Source organism: Haliaeetus leucocephalus, unplaced genomic scaffold (genome assembly GCF_000737465.1).
Source record: "Haliaeetus leucocephalus isolate CR32 unplaced genomic scaffold, Haliaeetus_leucocephalus-4.0 Scaffold696, whole genome shotgun sequence".
Taxonomy (NCBI): domain Eukaryota; kingdom Metazoa; phylum Chordata; class Aves; order Accipitriformes; family Accipitridae; genus Haliaeetus; species Haliaeetus leucocephalus.
This window is the reverse complement of record NW_010973132.1, coordinates 3,428,832-3,448,715: the sequence shown is the minus strand read 5'-3', so window position 1 is coordinate 3,448,715 and position 19,884 is coordinate 3,428,832. Positions and strand designations below refer to the sequence as shown.

Here is a 19,884-nt window from a genome sequence, read left to right as displayed (position 1 = left end):
GCGGTCCACAAATTGCTGCTAAAAAGGAGTTCACGAAAGAACTGAAGCTTCTCTTGGGCGTGATCCCTAAAAAGGCTTTATAAGACAACCAAACAGGTATAGTGCAGGATGCTTCTATTGGAGGCCCTTTGACAATGACTGTGTATGAATTGCTTCCTTCTGACTCTCACTATGCAGGTGGAAAATACACTCTGAGGACCCAGCACCACCTGCCAGGTAGAAAATTACTGCCATACAGTAATGGAAGTGCCACTTAATGTATTCGAGCCCATATTCCTCTCTAGGGTGAATTGCATACAGCTGGCATCTGTAACTTTCTAAGACACTAACCTTGAAAACAGTGGTGCTGGTACTTGTTTGCTATTATAGCTGAGAACAATTTCTGTCTTACCAAAACAGGTTATAGTTGCTTTACTTCTGACATTGGTATTGGTGTTCTGTGTAATGCCACTGTTACTGTAGGGTGATTATCTCCAGAATGTTCTTGGCTCAATTTCTAGAATAGCAAATGAGTTGACTTGAAGCGAGGAAATGGACAGTGCCTGGGGCCACAGTTGTGCTTGCTGTGACTGCCTTAAGGCCATCATCTGAGGTCTAAAATCTGTTGATGATTATAGCTGATAGAAGGGAGGAGAATTTGTCTGAAGCACAACAGGTGATTAGCAGTACAACTAGAGGCATTCTGTTGGTACTCCTGGATACTGTGATGGGTTAGATTCAAGGGCAACTAAACTCAGCATGAACAAAAGGAAGAAGCTGGTTTTGAGAACTTTTATTTTTAAGGGAGAACGCTTCCCTTTGTCGAGTTGTAAGGCTATAACTGTTTTACTTCAGGTTCTTCTATGCTTATGTTTTTAAGAAGTGGGAGCATTGTAGCAAAACTGAGAGCAAGCAAGGTAAACGATTCCTCTATCGCCCATGTTTTTCAATGGCTTTTCGCATCCACTTTTTCAGGCGGAATACATGGGTATAAAATCCATATTTGCCGTCTCGGTCACAACCTTCTCCCCATGAAACTATTCCCACTTGATACCAACGGTTGTCATCTGGGTTCTAAAGCAAAGAAAAATGGGATTGGCACAAGGAACAAGAGACTTTCAGATCTAAGCTTTGTATGCACCCGAGCCTGTTTAGTGATGAATACTACTTTGGAATTCAGACTGGCATCTACTAGATAACATAGCTTATTGGAGTAATTTTGTCTCTACTCTTAAACCTCTAAGTGAGAATTGGCAATCACTCACGCTTTCTGCAGCTATCTCCGTATGTGCTGAGAATTCAGTACAGAAATGGGGCTGGATGACTGCAGGATTCATCTCAGTTGCTCAGCTTGGACATGAGATGGGTTTGCTTCAGCCACTTGGCAGTCTCCATCTCTGCTGCCATTTTTTTAGGCTATTATGAAAGTTCAGCATAGCACAAACCTTGCCCCATATGTTTTATGAGCTTGAACTTGTTGAACATACCTTCATTACAAAAGGTCCCCCACTGTCCCCTTCACAGGCATCTCCTCTCTTTGAGTCTTCAGGACTGTAACCTACAGGCAAGAAGAAAGTTGGACATTTGAGTGTAGGGAGAGTGGCTGGTTTTGGCCATCTTTTCTTTGAAGTACTGCTGCATAAATTTTCTGAGAGCCATGAGACTGCTTACTGCTTCTGCCAACTATTGGACTTCTAAATTTAGAAAACTGCTTTGTTTCTTATGTTATATGTAGAACAGCTAACTCTGCTTCTGTCTCTGCAACATTCCTGAATCCACCATATTCTTCCACCCTCTGTGCTCTCATTCCTGTTTTCTTTCATCAGGATTGCTGTTAGTGTCAGCTGCCACTGTGTTAAACAGCTGTAGCTTGAGCTACTGTGCCTTTCCCTTGTCTTAGAAACTTCTGTGTGTGTAATATTCCATGTACCCTGTTCTTTCATTCTATTTACTATAAAGACCCATTGTTGTCCTCACTTTCACCTTCCTGTCATTCTGCAGGCTCTGCTCTTTCTCTCCCCCAACTGACTATCTTCCTACAGTCTTGCTATGAAGAGGAAAGGGATTTCACTTTAATTCCTGATGAACTAGACAGTATCTTTGCATTTTGCCATCACCTGTGTCTCCCCTTTTCTGCTGTATGTCTGCATCTCAGCTATTTTTCAAGAATGTTGCCTAGAAAAAGAAACCATAAGAACACTGTCTTGTCAGTATGCTCATAAAATTGGCTTCCTTACTAACTCAAGCAATCGTGTGCGTTATTAGAGGCAAGCAGCACAAGCTCCATCAAAAATTGTTGGAGATTTGTTTGTAGGAGCTGAAAGTCTGCACAAATGAAAAATACAGCAGAAAGTATTAAACCAGTACATAAATGCATAGTCTCTTTGTATCTTGAATTCTGTGTTCACTTATATTCTTTCTTAAAAAGGGTATAATGCCAGAAGAGATGTAGGAAGGTACACCAAGGATTATGGGAAGTATGGAATGCCTTCTATATTAGGAAAGATTAAATAAATGCTTCTCAACTTGGAAGAGAAATGGAGAGCTGTAAAGGGTTCATAAAATAGCATATGATATGGAGAAGAAGTATTTTTTTCTTAAGTTATGAGTATAGATGTGTAGGTCTTCACATTTATTAGACAGGAAACTTGACAGAACATGAGGAATTACATTTTTCACATATGCATAACTAATCTGTGGAGGCTGTTGCCACAGAAGTTGTGGGTGTTAAGTATGAATAGGCTCCAAAAGGTTGAGACAAGCTAGTAGAGAAGAAGGGGTTGTTTGGCTACTGCGTAGGATAACTGGTGTGCAGCCTTTAATTTAGGAAGTTGCTGAACTGTTCCATATACTGGTGAAAAGATAATTTTATATGTGCCTGGTTCTCACACAGCTGTTGCTGATATCTAGCAGAGTGGTGCCATTAGGCTAGTTAGCCTGACATAGCATGGTGTTACAAACTTTATTCATAGCTTTAAGTTCTCCAGCCCTCTTGTCTTCTGAGAGCTGAAAACATTCTTATCATAGGAAAGTTATTCTTTATGGAGGGCACTCGCAAATTTATCAGAAAGTAACCTTGCTGTGTGAGGCCCACCAGGAGCTCAGAGCCCTTGTCTCCTGAGGCAAGTTGGCCTTGTGTCTCTAGTGCTACTTACCTGCACAGAACATGTTGTCAGTGACTTTAACTTTGGTGGATGCCTTGCAGATATCTTGGTCTACAATGGGCACATTGAGTTGTTGCAGAACTGTGGGGAGGTTGCTTGGGCTAGTGGCCCATGTTTCTTTCAAGTTTCCCCAACCAGTTACTCGCCCTTTGTAACCTGCCAGCATCAGCCTGTGGAAGGAAGCATTGAGTATTATCAAATGTATTGTAGCAGCTTTCTCCTGCCTGGCTTTCTTGCTGCAAATAGCCTAAATAAGGCATCTTTTTCTGTCTTTTTTGAAGGCCCGAAGGAGGCTTTTGTAGCCTGTATTTTTAGGACTGTGGGACAGTCTCCTCACCTCTGCACAACCTCTTTGGTAGGCAGGCAGACAGGATGGATGTAGTCACTGAAGATGACGGGTCTCTTCAAGTGCATGAGTGCAATGTCTCGGTCCATGTTCTCTTTCCAGTTGTACTTGGGATGGATGATGATTTTATCTAACAGAGCAATCTTCTCTATATTCTTTTCATATCTGAAATAGTCATGAAGGAAAGAACTCGCTGTACAGTAGCAACTGAGAGTCTTCTGGGGTTCATGATGCTCTCAGGTGCTTTGTACCCTCTGAGACAATACTGTCTTTACCCTGGAGCTCCCCTTTAGACTCTCCATGCTTCTGCCCTCCCTTCCACTTTCACCTTTAGGATCAGCAAGAGCAGCAAATGACAGCTCCATTCGATCCTGTTATTGAGAGGCATGTGATATTGTTTATGTGCTTCCTTGGATACTGAATGATAGCCCAACCTCATTGTATCTCATTACTCCAAAAGGAAGGCTGGTTCACTCTTGCTTCACTCAAGCTCTTACTTTGCCCTTATGTGCTTGCCAATCCGCACCAGGATGTCGTTTGTAGTTAAGTTCTTGTCCCATGGTGGATAGTAAAGACAATGAGCAGCAGTCAAGATCCAGCTGTCACTGATGAGGCTGGCACCACACAGCAGCTCTTGAGGACTCTTTTTGTAGAGCATCACCTGCCTGAGAGACAAGGAGGAAGGAAGACTTAGCAGGACTACAGGCATGGCTGGCTGAATGCGTCTTGGTGTCATGCAGCAAGAGCAGAATTTGCAGTGAGCAGGGAAGAGCGTTGCGCTGCGCTATACTGACAAAGACAACTGTGTAAGTGGGTCTCTAGCAGAAGTTTTCCCTGGACATGTATATTCTATGTAGTAGGCTATTTATCCTATTTCCTTCACCTGGAGAAGTTTCTCATTCTCTCTGCTCCAGCAAAACTGGGAAGAGGAAGAGACGAAGATGAAACACAGCACTCTTGTTCCTAGATGGTTGCGTACTTTAGATGGTTGCATACTTGGCTCAAGAGGAGAGTTTCTTTCCAGCTATTCTAGTACTGCCCTGTCAACCACTTGGAGAAGCTTTTGATTAGAAGCCATAATGCCCACCTGCTGCCTGAGATGGAAAAGCCCTTTTATTTTCCCCTGCTTGAACTGAAGAGAAGGGAGACACAATTCCCTGTGAAGGCCTATGCAAAGATAACACTTACCAGGGGGAGCTGCCAACTTCTGCGTCATCCCCATGGACAACTCTGCCTCCTATGTAGGACTCCAGCAGCTCCTTCTCACTTTTGTCCATTACCTTTTTCTTCTCAAATAAAGGACGAGTGCCGCAGTCTGAAAAAATAGGCAATCTGGCTTTGTTACTCTACCTGATTCACAGTGGAAAAATGTTGTCTGCAGTCAGCATGCTAAGCTGGAAGAGCCTAGGAAGGAAGTGCTTGCTAGCTCCATGATCATAACTGGAAATTGACTTTGGAGGGTCCTTCAAGGAATTTAAGTATCTCCCCCTGCTTTTGACAGCATTTGGCAAGCTGGTGTTTCTGAGGAACAGTGAGTGCCCTGTGGGATGAAGCTGCAGTCTTTCTACAAACTGTGGTGCTGTATCTAGAGTTTTTGCTCACCTGCTTCGCCTGAGCCAAAAGTTTTGTCATCAAAGAAGGTTTTGAACTCTTGAGGAAGGGTAGTACGTCCTGATATTCCCTCCAACTGTTCATTCCCATCCTCTAGCGAGCTGTCTGAGAGGGACAGAAAGACAAACATGATAAAGGGCCTAGCTGCAGTTTCCATAATTATCAGCAATGTAAATGTTCCTTTTGACACACAGTGGGTCTGATGGAGAAATGATGTTTTAAAACCACTGCTCTTTTTAATGCTCCTTGTCCACCATTGTGAGTTTTCAGGGAGAAGAGAACACCTGAGAGACGTAACGGCTCTACATGTGTATGGCAGGTTGGTATGTGTGATATTTGGACAAACAGGACTTCCACATGCATGGTGTGCATGCTTCCTTGTCTGTGCCTCCCAGGCCAAGCACTTCACCCTGGTTTGCCACTGCCTCACAAGTGTGCCTACCCAAACCAATGCAGGCTTCTCACCGCAGTAGTGCAGATCACAATATTCAAAGTTGGGTGGTTCATCTGTGACACACCAGACACCCTCGTCATCTCCGTCTGGATTCCGACAGTAATTCTCCAGCAGTTTCACCTCTGGGTCAATGTGTTTTCCATGGAGCACCTCTTTGGCTTTCTCAGAGTTCCATGGCAGGCACTTGGCTCCAGACACAGTGACTGAGAGGGTCCCAGTGTAAAGCATGCCTTTTTCTTGTTCACAGGGTCCCACTGGCGCTGGTGGTGTGACCCGTGGAGTAAATTCAACTGTTGTCCTTTCTTGGCCTGGAAAGACAGAGCGCTGTGATTTAAGCCATAGCTTTGCACTCAGAAGCACTGTTAGCAAATAGCACCAGAGCCCTTTTATTAAAGCCCAGAGTTCCAAGGGCCATCCCATTATGTTTGGGAGCTCCCACTATGCTCCCATGCATGTGGTGGCCCTCTACAATATTGCAGTGTCAGAGGCAGCTCTTTCAACAGGAGGTAAGGTGAGGCTGGCATGATTCATCATACTTCTCTCTGCCACTAAGATGTGAGGAACAATATCGTGTTCCTTTCTGGGGTATCTTTGAGAGCAGTTTAAGGGGTGGGTAGGTGCCTCAGGCATCATAGTGCTGCTGTGTTAGAGCCTCCAGTGCCTTTTTCTCAAATGCGTAATGAGACCATATTTGGGGGAGCCTCTTACCATGATATGCTACTAAAATAGCAAATTTAACTTTTGCCAATGTTTCGATATCTAATGATAAGAGAAAAAATTTCCTGCCAGACTTTCTACACTTTTTCTTGCAAGTGTCCTAATGGCTGCAAGCTTTAAGCAGCATTTCCTGAGTGAGTGGGCACCAGATAACCTGTTCTGCGCAGTTGCTTGGCCTCAGGCTGCCTTTTCCTTGTGCACTGGGGGAATCCCCGTGTGAAGAGATGCCCTTGGTTTGACCACTTGCCCTGGGGCACAACAGCCACTGAGCAAGTAGCATGCACCTTAACTGGTGAGGCTGCTTCTGTGTGAGATTGACTCATGTCAACATGATTGCAAAGGAACTGTGCACAAAGCCAAGGCTTTTCTAGTCCTGCCATATCCGTGCACGTGTAAGTGTAACAGTGAGCTACTGTAGGTCAGAAACTAACTACTGAACAGAGATAGTACAGATGCCTGCTCACTCCAAAGCAGAGCAGTATCTCTTTCCAGTTTGCCGTATTGCAGACCAGGGTGATGGTAATGATTTTTAAAACTTCAGAACATGCCGTGGTCAAAATGGTTGCTGACCTCTCTGACTTTCACTTGTAAGAGTTGTTGCCTTTAGTCTCTACTTTTGGAAGAGAAACTTCTGCTATGAGAAGGTTCTCTGCTTTCTACTGGTTTCTCTGAGACAGAGGACAAGTCCCAGGGGAGACGGCTCTCTATTTTGAAGAAGTGGGAACATATAAGTGTAGGGGGATGGTTCTCCATCCTGTTAAATGCAATGATGAGAGAAGGGCATCTTTTCTTGAGGTTGTGGGTATTAAACTGCACCCTTCCGTATAAGTGAACATTAAGGCAGGCAGTCGAGCACAAGCTGTAGTGGTTTTGTCCTAAAGGTGGGAATTCAGACCAAAATAACCAGTATGACTCATTGCTGTCACAAATTAGAGGCAGCTGAGCCAGAATTTTGGGGTGCTCCTGACTGGCAAAACTGTAGTAGATTCCAGGGGACCACTGATACTGGATTTAATTTAGATCTAGATTAGTGTAGTCTAGAGAAAACAGCATGTTAGAGGAATTTAGATGTACGGGCAACTCAAATGATTTTTCCTCCTCAGCTCCTTTATCTTTTAAGATGCAGCTCTTCTACTCCAACTGACCTTTGTTCATGTAAGATCCCTCCATCCTAACCCTCTCCCCTTCCTTGCCACATTTAGTATCAGTCTCAGCGCGGTGTTCTCTGCCAGTGAAGGGCTTGCTGGGGCATAGTGCAGAGGCATACCACACACTGGGATGGGACACTCCTCCCGTTCCACTGTTGGGTCTCGGGTGTAGCACCATGGGCCTTCTGAGTTGTTGTCTGGGTTCCTGCAGTAGTTCTCAATGAGGTTGGGATAAACGGTGGCATTAAATCTATGAGAAAAAGCTGGTTAGGCTAGGAAGGAAGGACACACTGGAGAACCCTTTAAGAGTATGCAGGAGATTAACTTACTTAGGTATATGTGGATATTTGCTTGTCCACACTTGACATTCAATCCCTGATTTGGTGTAGCTAATTGTCCCCCGATAGTTCTGGCCCGGCCCAAGAGAGCAGTTACCTGTCAAAATCCCAACACGGTGTAAGCCAGGGCCAGTGGGAATGGACGTTGCGTTTTTCAAGGCCAGAGGTACCATTCCCCCAAATCCCTTTTGTGCAGGCTCATGCATGCAACAAGCATTCTCTTCATGGGGTGGGAAGAGCACACAGCTTAAGCTCTCTCTGTCTCATCAGAGGGAGCTTGCCCTGAGGCTCTGTGCTGTGCTTTGGCTGTAGGTGCAGGTGCATGCTGTTTCAATGGGGGAGTTAGGCTGTTTGTGAAATGGTTAATGGGGAAATAGAGGGGGAAAAAAGAATTTCAAACTCCCCTCCTGCTATTTTTCTTTCTAATCAGACGGCTTCACCATCTTTAGATTATTTCTTTTTTCCTTACAAACTCTGCAGGAAGCAAGTTCCTGGCACTCACTGTGTCTGGGACATTGAGGTCAATATGAATTTCTTACCTTCTAGACAAGCATCCAGAAGTGTCCTGGACTTTCTCAGGCCCTGACATACTAGCAAAATAAGAAGAAAGAAACACATTATATGAAAGGAATCCGAGTAAGCATCATAGTTTGAACTAGTTTATCATCTAGGGACAAAACACAAATGCTTTGTCCTGGAAAGTGAACTCTTGTAAGAGGGTAGGGAGCCATCTCTCCAGAATAGGACAGGGCATCCTAAGGGGTAGCTTAGCACCTGCAGGACTTGAAGAAACTTACCTTGGTATTTTGACCAAAATGCTTCCTGTAAAAAAAAAAAAAAAAAAAAAAAATTATTATATATTTAAGAGTAGAGACACAGAACATCAAACATTGCTTAGCTGCTGCAATTCAAAGCAGTAGGGGCATGCCCCATCACAACAAATGGAACAAACTAACTTAGCTCAGTTGATATCAATTACTATGCAGTCCAACAAAGCAAAAAATCTGATATAAAACCACATTCCCACTCATCAGACTCAGGAATTGAGAGTACTGTTGATTCTAAAAAGACCAAAGATGCTTACAACCTTCATCAACCTGCAGAGGAAGCAGTGCCTGGGCTACAGTGCAGAAGCTCGAGGAGCTGAACCTAGAACTTCTAAGGCTACAGCTCACATGTAGATCCAAAGAGCTGAACAATACCTACATCTCTGCTGTGCAGCCTGGAGGTGATTGCTTTAGAAATACTCCACACAGAGGTTGTATCTTGCTGGCTTAGGCTCCTCGCTGTTTATCTGTTTGATGATGTATTCTTGGGTGTGGAATTCAGCATGGATACTGGCCTTGGGGCTAGGAGTAGATCCCCAAAGGATGCAGAACAAATTTAGCAGAGTCAGCGAGTCTGGAAGCCAGAAAACGGGACAGACTGCAAAAGCTTCAGCTCAAAGGAGCCTGAGGCACCTGCACTCAGTGTTTGGTTTCTAAGCCAAATCTTTTGTGAGTGTCTGGGACTGTGGGAGTTGAAATGTGTGCAGCACCATGCTGAACTAGTGGAAGATGCAATTCAGGATTGATGGGAAGACTCTCCTTTTAACGTCATGCTTAAAATAGAGGTGGGGGGAAAGAACTCAGAGTGGCTCCGGGAGGGAAAGCCCCTAAGAAAACCTAAGCTCTCCCGGTGGCACCCATGCATCAGCCTGATCTTTGGTTCACAGAATTGAGTCTTAAGACCCCAGCCCCTGGCTGTGTGTGTGACCTGCTGGTCTCTCACTACAGGGGTCAGCTGAGGGAAAATTTCCTGGGAACACTCATACATACCGTCTGAACGGTGGATTCAAGGGCTTCAAAAGCCTCCTCGTAACTGCATGTCTCCTCCAAGCACTCTCGTTCCAGGTTTCCCTTAAGCATCTCTTCCAGAAATCCCTTGTTGGCACGTCGTGGGCGCTTGAGCAGTGACAGTGCCTGCCCCTTTTCCAGGAAAACTACCGGGTCAGAACACTGCCAGTCAAAGGGGTGCTCGCAGCAGGAGGGCCCCTTTGTCTCTCCTTGCAGTTTCCAAAAATCATACACAGCTGATGTGATGATCCCACAGCCCAGCCTCCCCTAGTGCACCATACAGAAAGGAGAAGCCCTGTCAGGTCTACATCATGATCAGAGCAGGCTCTCTATAATTCATTAATTGGGGCTCACATTACATAGGAAACAGAAGTGACAGGAATCCTCTGCTACCCTCGGCAAAGCTGCTGTGCTCATTTGCAGTTAGGCAGAGGTTTGTTTGCTCGGAGCCTGCTACTGCTCCCTGCCAGCCACTATATTTCTGTCTTGCCAACTTCAGACCACTGCGATAGGCACAGCTTGGTTCCATCTTCGTGTTCAGAGACCCTGATTTGAGACCTGCAGACAGGTCTTCCCCCACACAGCAGTGGGTCAGAGAGGACTTAACCTCATATTAAGGAAAGATAGATGAATTAGAGGCTCTGATAAGAGAAAAGGAGCAGCGAGCAGGAAGGCAGCGTACTGTGTATGACCTAACGTTTAGATAAGGGACAGCTGGGGAGGCAATGGAGAATTGCAGCCACTCAGGTCAACTGGGGAACTGTAGCCCAAAAAGGCCCACAGTTGCGTTACACATGGTCCTGGACTAAGGCACGTTCCCCTTCCCCGCCGTCTCCCAGGTGACCCACAAAATCCACTGAGCTGTTGTTACCAGTTGCTGGATGCTGCTGCATCCTCCCGAGCAGGAAAGCCCTATGCTCACTCCACTCTCAGCACCCTTTCACTCCCAACTTCAAGCGTTTAGAAGGTCCTCCTGCCTTACCAAGAAAACCTGCCACCGGCTTCACCCCTGGAAAGAAATAACCCCATCTTTCTTCCTCCTGTCACCCACTGGTACCGTCCTTCTCCCTGTGCCATTGAGTCTTACCTTCGGCATGGCTCAGTGTGAGGTGTAGAAGGCTGGAAAAGAGCAGGCCCCTCAGCATGCTGGTTTTGTTGCGTGCCATGCTGTACAGCCCTGGCTGCAGGGGAAATGCAAAGGGAGCAGAATAAGCAGAGTCACAGCCCCACTGGGTTAATATTGAACCAGAATGAAGAAACAGGTCTCCAGAGGTCATAGTGTGTCAGGGACAGTGGAACTGAGGCTCCTCTTATCCCTCCTCTCTTGGGATCTCTCCTTCCCTTCAGGGCATCTTTATTTTCTTACTTAATTGGCAGAAGCCAAGCAAAACGTCTCTGGATCCCCACAGGACTAAAATTAGCATCCCATTTCATAACAGGGAAGATGGCATGAGGAGCAAGAGGACAAGCTTGTCCCAGGACACAGGGAGAACTCGGGCTGGCACGGCGAGGTCTCTGTCAGCTCACAGCCACCCCAGCCAGAGCAGCTCGCTCCTTTTCCCAGTGCCGCTCCGCTCCCGTGCAGCTCTTCGCACCATCACTGCCTCCCCACTGCGCTGGCTTGGGTCCCTGCCGCTGACTTTTCTCGGAGGCTGTACTCTAGTAGCCTTGCATGCAGCAGGACTTTGAGAGCTCCTTAGCCGTTCCCAGTCCTTATCCTCTTTTTAGCTGCAAGCCCCCCCACCCCTGACTTTTTCCCCCTAGAGTCCAGCTGTCTTTTCTCCCTGCAGTTATCAGCAAGCTCAGACCCAAATATTTTGGCACCAGAACACACAGGCTAAGCCTCCCCGCCTTCTCCCTCAGCTATGCCAAGGGGATGCCTGCGACAGCCCATGTGGAATTTAAATTTTCCTCCCAGTTAGGTCAGCAATGCCATTGGCAGTGCATACTTCCCACTGCGTTACAATTCCCAGCAGAGTGGAGGAGAGAGAAGCCGCATGAAGTTTGGGCTCCCCCTTTTATTCCTACCCCAGGGGAACATGCAAAAGTACATCCAAAGGGAAACAAAAGCTCTAACGAGCAAAGAGCTAGCATGCCCGAAGCGAGCCAGGAAAACAAGGGCTTCCAGGAACAGGGAGGCAGAAATAGTCTGGATGTCATGACATCAGCTAATAAGTCAAGAACTGGGCTATCAGAGCTGGGAAAGCTCTAATGATTCCTACAGCAAGCAGAAAATTGGCAGAGTGAGAAACCAGCAGAAAGCAGGGCAGGGTGGGGGTAGTCTCAGGAACTGCCACATGGCACAGAAGTGCTTTCTGCCAGCAGGGAGCATGTTTTGTGCTGTGCCTCTGTGCAGCAGATACATCTGTAATGTTTATCTCCATAGAAGGAGTGCAAATATTAGCATTAGGGTGGCTGAGGAATGACTCTGTGGCCACTGGTACAAAGAGCAGTTGCAGAGGCTCCCTCCCTCGTCTAAGAGTATCTCCTGTTCTCACCCACACACCCTAGATTTTGGAGAGACACCTTTAGGAATGGCTGGGATGCCCTGGGTGGAGATGACCTGGGTGGAGGAGTGCGTTCGCACAGGATTAGGCACAACCCTACAAACACCCCGTGTTACTTAGCAGGGGAAGAAGCGTTTAGGTGGAGCACACAGGCAGGGACAGGAAGGAGAGGTCAGGGCACAAACAGGTTTTGGAAGAGTGGTGAAATCAGAGCCGCTGCCGTCGTCCCACGCAGCAGCCACCACCGCTCCTCGCTGTGGGAGGAGGCACAAACAGCCCAACATTTGTGTAAGCTGTCAAGCAGAGGGCCTTACTCAGCTGATGGGGGAAGAGGATAGCAGCAAGGGCAGTTTCTTTAGTGTCTATATGGTAATTTGGTTTTGGTCTCACATTGCAGTGGGACAAATGACCTCAGGGCTGCTTTCATCAGGCATAATTATGCAAGCCCATATGGACTTGAAAGCAGGGAAGAAATACCACTGCAGGGAGACTGCCACCCACCCCCCCAGCTGGAGTGATGAGAGACAGATGCTGCTGTGGTTTATGGAGGTGTGATGCTAGTGTTCATTATGGATCCCAATAGGAAAGGTACCCAGACTCTGTAATGTATTGATTAAAACACCATTTGTTGGGGATAACATTAGAAGGCAAAATGGGATAATATTAGATAACGTTACAGCCCTTCAGATGCTGGGAACACCAAGTAGTACAGCATCAGCCCATGCCACGCTGCAGATAGTGTCTGTGCTGAAGTTCACCAGTGTCATGGTCTTCAGGGCTTCTGTAGGATTTTCTTGGAAGTAAACAACTCTGTCATTTCTGCTGTCAATCAAAAGGATGTTCACGTAAGAATGTGCTGCTTCACTCTAAGATAAAGACAAGGACACAGTGGTAGCATCATCACCAGGTGCCAAGCACAAGCAATCTGTAGGCTCCCCAGTTAGGTTGAGCCAGCAAAGTTTATCCTACAGCCAAGTGGTATGTGCAGCACTGGCCTGCACCTTCTCATGTCACCTTACGTGGATCACCAGAGTATTTCCCTTCATAAGAGCTTCCAATATTCCCAGTTACTTTTTTTTTTTAATTCCTGCATCTCTTTCTGTCTCTTCTTTATAATAACCAGGCAGCCTTTACACTGCAGCTTAAATCAACGTTATTATATTTATGCACAGATTTTTACCATCTTCTTGTCTTTCCTTTACAGGAAAGGTGTTAGCATCTTCCATGGTGTCTTGCATTGTATAGGGTTAACTTTAAACAACACTAGAATACAGTAGTTAGTTAAGCTTGGTTATCAGACAGGTATGAATATCCTCTAATACTTACCTATGCCATCTTCCTTTAATGTTACTTCTGTTCTGGTTCCTACATTCATTCTGTTGCTTAAGCACTTGTTGAAAAAAAAAACCTTACTGAAACCAGCCGTTCGGTCACTATGTCTGGCTGCTTCTTTTCCAGTTGCCGTCCCTCTTTCCCTCTGTGAAACAGGACAAACCCATCTACCAGGGCCATTAAGTTGTTAACTGTAACTGCTGAAACTTTTTCTCTCAAGATTACTCAAGGTTACATCCATCACTTAAGTTTCAACTTCTTTACATTGGTTTTGCTTTATAATTGGAGATTTTCGCTACATCCTGGGACATTTTCCAGCCCTTTCTGGTATCTTACAACAATGTTAGTAATTAAAGATGCTGGCTCTTCACATTATAACCTTTTTTTTTGTTCTGTAACATGCTTCTAGAGCTCCTCTCTGTTTCTCCCATTCTTGTGGTTAGCCTCTGCAGTAGGACAGCGTGCATCAGCTATCACCTCTCCAAGGGCTTTGACTTCCACCCCTTGAACATTTAACTCTTCCATCTGTTCACTGTTCCTGGAAGCAACTTTTTATCATTTCCATTTTCTTTCTGCCTTCACCCACCCATGAGTGATGGATGCTATTTTCTTTCTTAGGGTAAGAGAGTTGATATTCATACCTTTACCCTCCCAGAGTTATGGCTTTCAACACAGCTGGGAGTTTTGATCTCTTTCCCTCTGTGAGCTGACTCATCTTTTTAAGTGAAGAAAGCCTTTGGCAAATGTTTATTTCCTATGTAACTATTTTTCCAACTTCCAGGGAGCTGAGTATGGAGGGTTTGGCCTTGGCCTATTTTCTTGGGCCTTTGTCTGCTCTGTGACGGATAGTTTGCTGTTTCAATAGTTGGGGTATTTCTGAATATGTTCCTGAAGCGAGTTACACAGTTTGATCACCAATTGTACACTTTGAATACAATCACAAAGGATGAATCCCCCATCCCCTCATACAGGGGTTCCCCTGTCCCTGAGGAAACACCTGGGTCAGGTTTAAGCCAGTTTACAAGTTGGCCGAGGATTTAACCCTGGCCGTGGTGTGAGGTTTAAGTGTAACGCTTAAGTTTATATGCATGCCCGACACCTGGTGAGGCCCTGCCAGCACGAAGGACCCCAACCATTCGAGAGACCTGTGCACTTGTCGCCCCGGAGCGTTGCAGCAGCACCCCGAAGCCTTGGTGAAGCCCTGTGAGCATGGTGGAGCCCCACCAGCTGCGAGACCTGTGTGCTCACTGCCTGAAGCTGTAAGGGTAACAGGTACACAAGATCTCCAGCCAGCCAGGTGATCCAGGTGTCTGCCGCCCTGAAGTGTAATGATTATTGGCATTATAATGCAGCATACTGTGTGACTGGACCCCGTGCCAGCATATGGGACCAGGCAGGCACCCATCCTTTTCCTCGCTATCTTTCTTCCAGTAAGGCGTTTCTCACCAGGATCCTGCCAGCTCCACCAAATGTAATGCACCGGTGCAAGTGTTTGTTACGGATCCCAGTAAGAAAGGCACTCGGAGCCCATAATGTATTAATTAATTAAAATACCATTTTGGGGACATAACACAAAAAAGGGGTATAGCATTAGATAATCCTACATGCCTTCAGATGCTGCAAACATCAAGTTGTACAGCATCAGACAGATACGTAGTCAGGCCATGGCACACTGCACAGATCCCATCCATGTTCACCAGCATTGTGGCCTTCAGGGCTTTTATAGCATTTTCTTAGGAGTAAACAACTTTATTCATCATTTTGCTGTCAAGCAAAGGGTTGTTCACATAAGAACATGCTGCTTCTAAGATAAAGACAAAGACGTGGTGGTGGCATCACCAGGTGCCCAGTGGGAGCCACCTGTGGGCTCCTCAGTCAAGATTAGCCAGCTAAGTTTATCCTGCAGCCAAGTGATATGCGCAGCACAGACCTGCCCCTACCTACTCAGATCAACTGTTAGGTGAATAATGTTTCTGTGAAGACCTCCTAATTCACAATTGCTCCTACTTTTTCTCTCCTATTATCTCAGAATAAAGAAGGTAGTCACAGGTCAGCGGATTATGCAATAGGGGCCTGGATTCTCCCCTTCCCCCAGTTGTTTCCCCTTCTCTCCCAGTTCTGCTGTGACAGAGGGCACATGCTTCAAACACAGCACATGAGCCTACCTCCAGCGAGAACACTTTGCAGCTGTGTCAATATTTGAAAACTGCCAACAGTTAGTTAGGATAGGCACCAAAGGGAGAGCAGTAGGAAGCACTGCTACTTCAAATACAAGCCCCCCCTCGTACGCCTGTGCTCCCACTGGTCTGTCTCCAAGCTCTCAGGGCAAAGACTAGGCTCATCTGCCCCCTGACTTTAAAGAAAATAATAGCTAAAAATAAGGACACCCAAAGGTTTATTAGCCAAATTCACCTTCCATCCTCACTTCACATCAAAGTGTGGTGGATCTGACGCTAGCATCTTGTCTGCAAACTGGTTGTAAAAGTTTATGGAAAAAGTTGAATGTAGGAACCGCAAAGAGCGACTTTTTGGATTGTCACATTATGGCATTTGTAGCACTCCAAAACTGTGCTACTGATGATTCCCTGGTGACACTATACCCTCCTCCTCTTGTGCAGTAGGCGTAAAAAGCCCAGAGAATTTAAGGCCCTAAACAAAACTTTTTTTGGGAAATGCAGATGTTAGAGAGGTGCAAGACAGAGCGCAAGAATAACTAAAACTGAGGACGCAGCAAATAAAAGCAGTGTTTGGGGCAAGTCTCAAAGATCTCTGTTAGGTCTGGTATTGTCAGTCTCTTCCTATGAGGTCAAGTTCACATGGCATTGGGAACTGTGCACATCCTTCCTGAAATGGGACCAATTTCCTTCAGCGTGTCTCAGTTGGCAAATGAGCACTGAAGATGGAGCAGTGGGAACACTGGGGTATAGTTGTGGTAGTGCTGTCTTTTAGCTTTTTGGTGCAGGAGCAGGAAAGAAGTGGAAGAGAGGAAGCAAGAATGTGAGAAAAAGACCAAGGGAAACAGATTAATGAACCCAACTTGAACATGGAGGGGAAAGGCAAAATATTCTGAACGTGCTGAGGTGAACTGCTGAACCCTTACCTGGAGAGGGAAGGAGCCTCTCAGCTGGGGACAGTGAAAATGCACTGTACAATGCTCTTCGCACAGCGAGACACAAAGCTATCCTTTCATGTCCTCAGACAGATCATCCAGTTACTGTAAGGCCAGGAAGCCGGCAGCAAGCAAAACAGGTGACAGTGGAGAAGGAACACTCAGCCCTAGCTCCAAGGCAGGACTTTGCTCCTGCTAATTGTGAAAAACGCTCTTCAAAAAACCTGCAACAGAGACACCTTGTAAACACTTGGGAAGCTGCTTCCCAGCAATGTCTGGCATCAGCATCACCTTCAAATGATGAGAAGTGCTACTGCGCTCCAAGAGTAAAAGCCCAGGAAAGTGCTTGAATAGCAACAATTAATTAGAGAAAGAAAAACTTGAAAGGAAGGCATTGTTCAAAGCCATTGCTTTGAGACTTCTCCTGCCTTCCCCATGGTGCACTGTGTAAGAGAGGCAGAGCAGAAGCACTGCTCATTAATGCTGTGGGTGTCTTCTCTAAGAAATTATTCCCATCAACAGCCAAGAGCCAATGCCTTCCCTGCACCAGGCCCGGCTCACAGCTCCAAGGAGCAGCTACCGAAAAGACCCAGGTCTACCCAGGCAGTTACCTCCAAGACTGCTAATTCTGCCTGGGGCTGAGCCACAGGGCCTTGTTGCCACAGAAAGACAAAAGAGCTAGGTTTTTTTGTTGGGTTTTTTTACCCCACTTTAATAAGTACAGAAGATCAGCCAGGGCAGGCTGGGATAGTCAGGTCCCAGACTCGACCTCCACCACTTCTGCCACTGCTCCAAAGCCCACCCCCTCCTGGATGATGACCACGTCACTCGGTGAGCCCTCATCCTGCACTATAATGCATTTGTCCTCATGCTTGGAGATGGTGATTTCAATGATGTCCTTTGCCAACAGCAAATGCCCAGCAGGCCTCCTGTGGGCACCAGGATCTGGGGGGCTGCCTCGAGACTGGTAAGTAGCAACGCAGTGACCGCTAGCTGTGATCAGCAGTTCAGCCTCATTTGCTGGCCCCGGCACCTCCACCATGAGCAAGGTGGGCTCTGCCGCAACCTCCTCCTGGCAGCCCTTCCTCTGAGGCTTTTTCCTTGCTGCCTGGGGTAGGTCCACAGCGAGCGAGGCCACTGCCGTGGCGAGTTCCTCCGGGTCCTTTTCCGCCTTGTGGGTGAGCACATGGCGCGCAAGGCTCTGGGGAAGGGCGTAGCCCATGCCACAGAGCTCACATTTGTAGGGCTTGCCAGCCAGGTGGGATTTCTGATGGCGCCGCAGCTTCGTGGCCAGGGTGTAGGACTTGCCGCACTGCTCGCAGCGGAAAGGGCGCTCGCCTGTGTGCAAGCGCTCGTGGGCACGTAGCGTGTGGGGGTCCCGCAGCGCCTTGCCGCACACAGTACACAGGTGGGCCTCACCTGTGTGGGAGATGAGGTGTCGCCGCAGCTCCGGCAGCTTGGGGAAAGCGTCGCCGCAGAAGCGGCACTTGTAGGGCTTCTCGCCCGTGTGCAGCCGGAGGTGCTCGCGCAGGTTGCTCTGCTGTCGGAAGTCCTTGCCGCAGTAAGGACAGGCGTAAGGGCGCTCCCCCGTGTGCAGGCGCATGTGATTGCGCAAGGAGCCGGGGTTGGCCAAGTGGCGTCCACATATGGCACACTGGTATCCTTTGGGACTAGTTGGGCCAGTCCCAGCGGCCAGGTGGATCTTCCTGTGAATGCGGAGAGAGGGCCGGCGCGCGAAGGCCTTGCCACACTGCTCGCAGGAGAAGGGGCGCTGGCCGGTGTGCAGGACCTGGTGTTCCTGCAAGTCTCGTTTGGTGCGGTAAGCCTTGTCACACTGGGTGCACTGGAAAGGCCGCACACCCCGGTGGGCCAACACGTGGGCCTTGAAGCTCTCCTCTGAACTATAGCTCTTGCCACACTCCGTGCACAGGAAGGGTTTGTGGCCAGCATGGACAAAGCGGTGCTTCTTGAGGTGGCAGAGCTGCAGGAAGGCTTTACCACACTCCCCGCAGCGGTACCTGCGCTTGATCATCTCCTTCTGGGATAGAGCTTTTGGTGGGGGGCCTGGGCTGCCAGAATGACCCTCCGCCAGCTCTGTATACTCCTCCTGCCCCTCAGGCCCCTCCAGTGGGCCCTTTCCCCCATGCTCTGGGGATGCCAGTCTGGAGTCTTTGGAAGCTTTGCTCTCTTTCTCACAAGTTTCTACACTCTCTCCTTCAGAAGGACTGGGCTGCTGGGATTCCTGCCCAGCTGTCCTGCCACCACAGTCCTGCAGGCACTCCTGGAGCTGGCTGGTCAGAGCATGCACCTTGCATGGCTCGGCAACCAAGCGAGCAGTGAGTCGAACCCCGCTTGAGGGCGACGACAGATCCAGGTCTCCTGGACATGCCTCTTTATGCCCCATCTCCACTTTTTCTGCTGCAGATCCGGGATCCACATCCTTGTCCAATTCTTCCTCGCACCTGCCATTGGCCTTAGTGGTTAAGATGGTCTCGAGGTGCTGATTCTCCGTCCTCACCGCCTTGGCTTCCCATGGCTGATGTTCAGAAGCTGTGCTTTCCTCTTCTTGCAGCCTGTGGAAACGTTTGGCAGCCAGCCTGCTAACCTCAGTAGGGACATCAAGGACTGCAGTTTCATCAGCCACCATCCTGGAGACATCGGGATCCCCTGCACAAACACAAAAGCACGGTGGGTGAATTAACACTGGCTGTTCTATACGACACAACTGCTGCTGGATCAGAGGACCATGAACGTTGGAGACAGATGCTCTGCTGTGCACTAATCCTGGGGCCCTGGCATGAAACCCGTTATTTGTGTGACTTTTTTCCTTTTAAAACTGGGGAAGGTAGGGGAAAATCTCTGTTCTCTCACCCCAGACAGTATCCGTGCACTACTTCTAGTATTTCACAGGCAGCATTTCCAGGAGATACCACCGTGACTGGCATAAAACAGGGCGGCACGCTGCGTTCTCGGCGGGTAGCTCTTCAAAGCGACTCAAGGTCAGGACCGCAATCCGAACGCGCCAGGGCACAGACCCCGGCGAGACAGCCGAAGGCGCTGGGTCGCCAGCCCCCCAAAAACCGTCAAGGCCAGGCCGTTCGTTTCACCCAGGCTGGGAAGCGGGTTCCCGGCGCGGCACCTACCTGCCAGGGGCTCCGCCGCCGTCCCACCGGCAGCGGCCCCGCGGGCCTCTTCGGGCCAGTAGAGCAGCTCCGCGCCCGCCGGGATGGGCCGCCGCGCCCGCAGCTGCAACCGGCCGCCCTCCCGGCCCAGCGCCACGTTGGCCTCCGCCTCCTTCGGGCTCCTCCGCACCAGGCTGCAAGGCACGGCCACAGCGTCGGCCA

At 48.0% G+C, this 19,884-nt stretch overlaps 2 protein-coding genes across 2 annotated transcripts in view; both read right to left on the bottom strand.

Moving 5' to 3' along the window:
• Positions 1-762: 762 nt before the first annotated feature.
• On the bottom strand, positions 763-10,773 carry F2 (coagulation factor II (thrombin)). The gene is made up of 14 exons (XM_010580125.1): positions 10,680-10,773; positions 9,575-9,738; positions 8,555-8,579; positions 8,297-8,347; positions 7,749-7,854; positions 7,539-7,669; positions 5,566-5,862; positions 5,092-5,205; positions 4,678-4,804; positions 3,987-4,154; positions 3,481-3,654; positions 3,135-3,313; positions 1,467-1,537; positions 763-1,053 (listed from the first exon to the last, which is right to left on the bottom strand). Exons 1-14 carry the CDS (start codon positions 10,756-10,758, stop codon positions 910-912), a joined length of 1,830 nt encoding a protein of 609 aa, XP_010578427.1. The 5' UTR covers positions 10,759-10,773; the 3' UTR covers positions 763-909.
• A 6,215-nt stretch (positions 10,774-16,988) lies between these two features.
• The window catches only part of ZNF408 (zinc finger protein 408), a 5,966-nt gene continuing 3,070 nt past the window's right edge, over positions 16,989-19,884 (bottom strand). Inside the window, exons 3-4 of the mRNA XM_010580212.1 lie at positions 19,684-19,856; positions 16,989-19,207 (exon numbers count right to left, since the gene is read on the bottom strand). Of these exons, the coding sequence (XP_010578514.1) occupies positions 17,292-19,207; positions 19,684-19,856 (2,089 nt within the window). The 3' untranslated portion in view covers positions 16,989-17,291. The remainder of the gene's footprint in view (positions 19,208-19,683; positions 19,857-19,884) is intronic.

Coding starts and splice junctions, on each gene's coding strand:
- F2 (XM_010580125.1), bottom strand. CDS start 10,758: ATGGCACGCAACAAAACCAGCATGCTGAGGGGCCTGCTCTTTTCCAGC. Junction 5,863..7,538: donor GTGTCCCATCCCAGTGTGTG/GTATGCCTCTGC, acceptor CTGTCTTTCCAG/GCCAAGAAAGGACAACAGTT. Junction 3,314..3,480: donor ACCAAAGAGGTTGTGCAGAG/GTGAGGAGACTG, acceptor TTCCTTCCACAG/GCTGATGCTGGCAGGTTACA.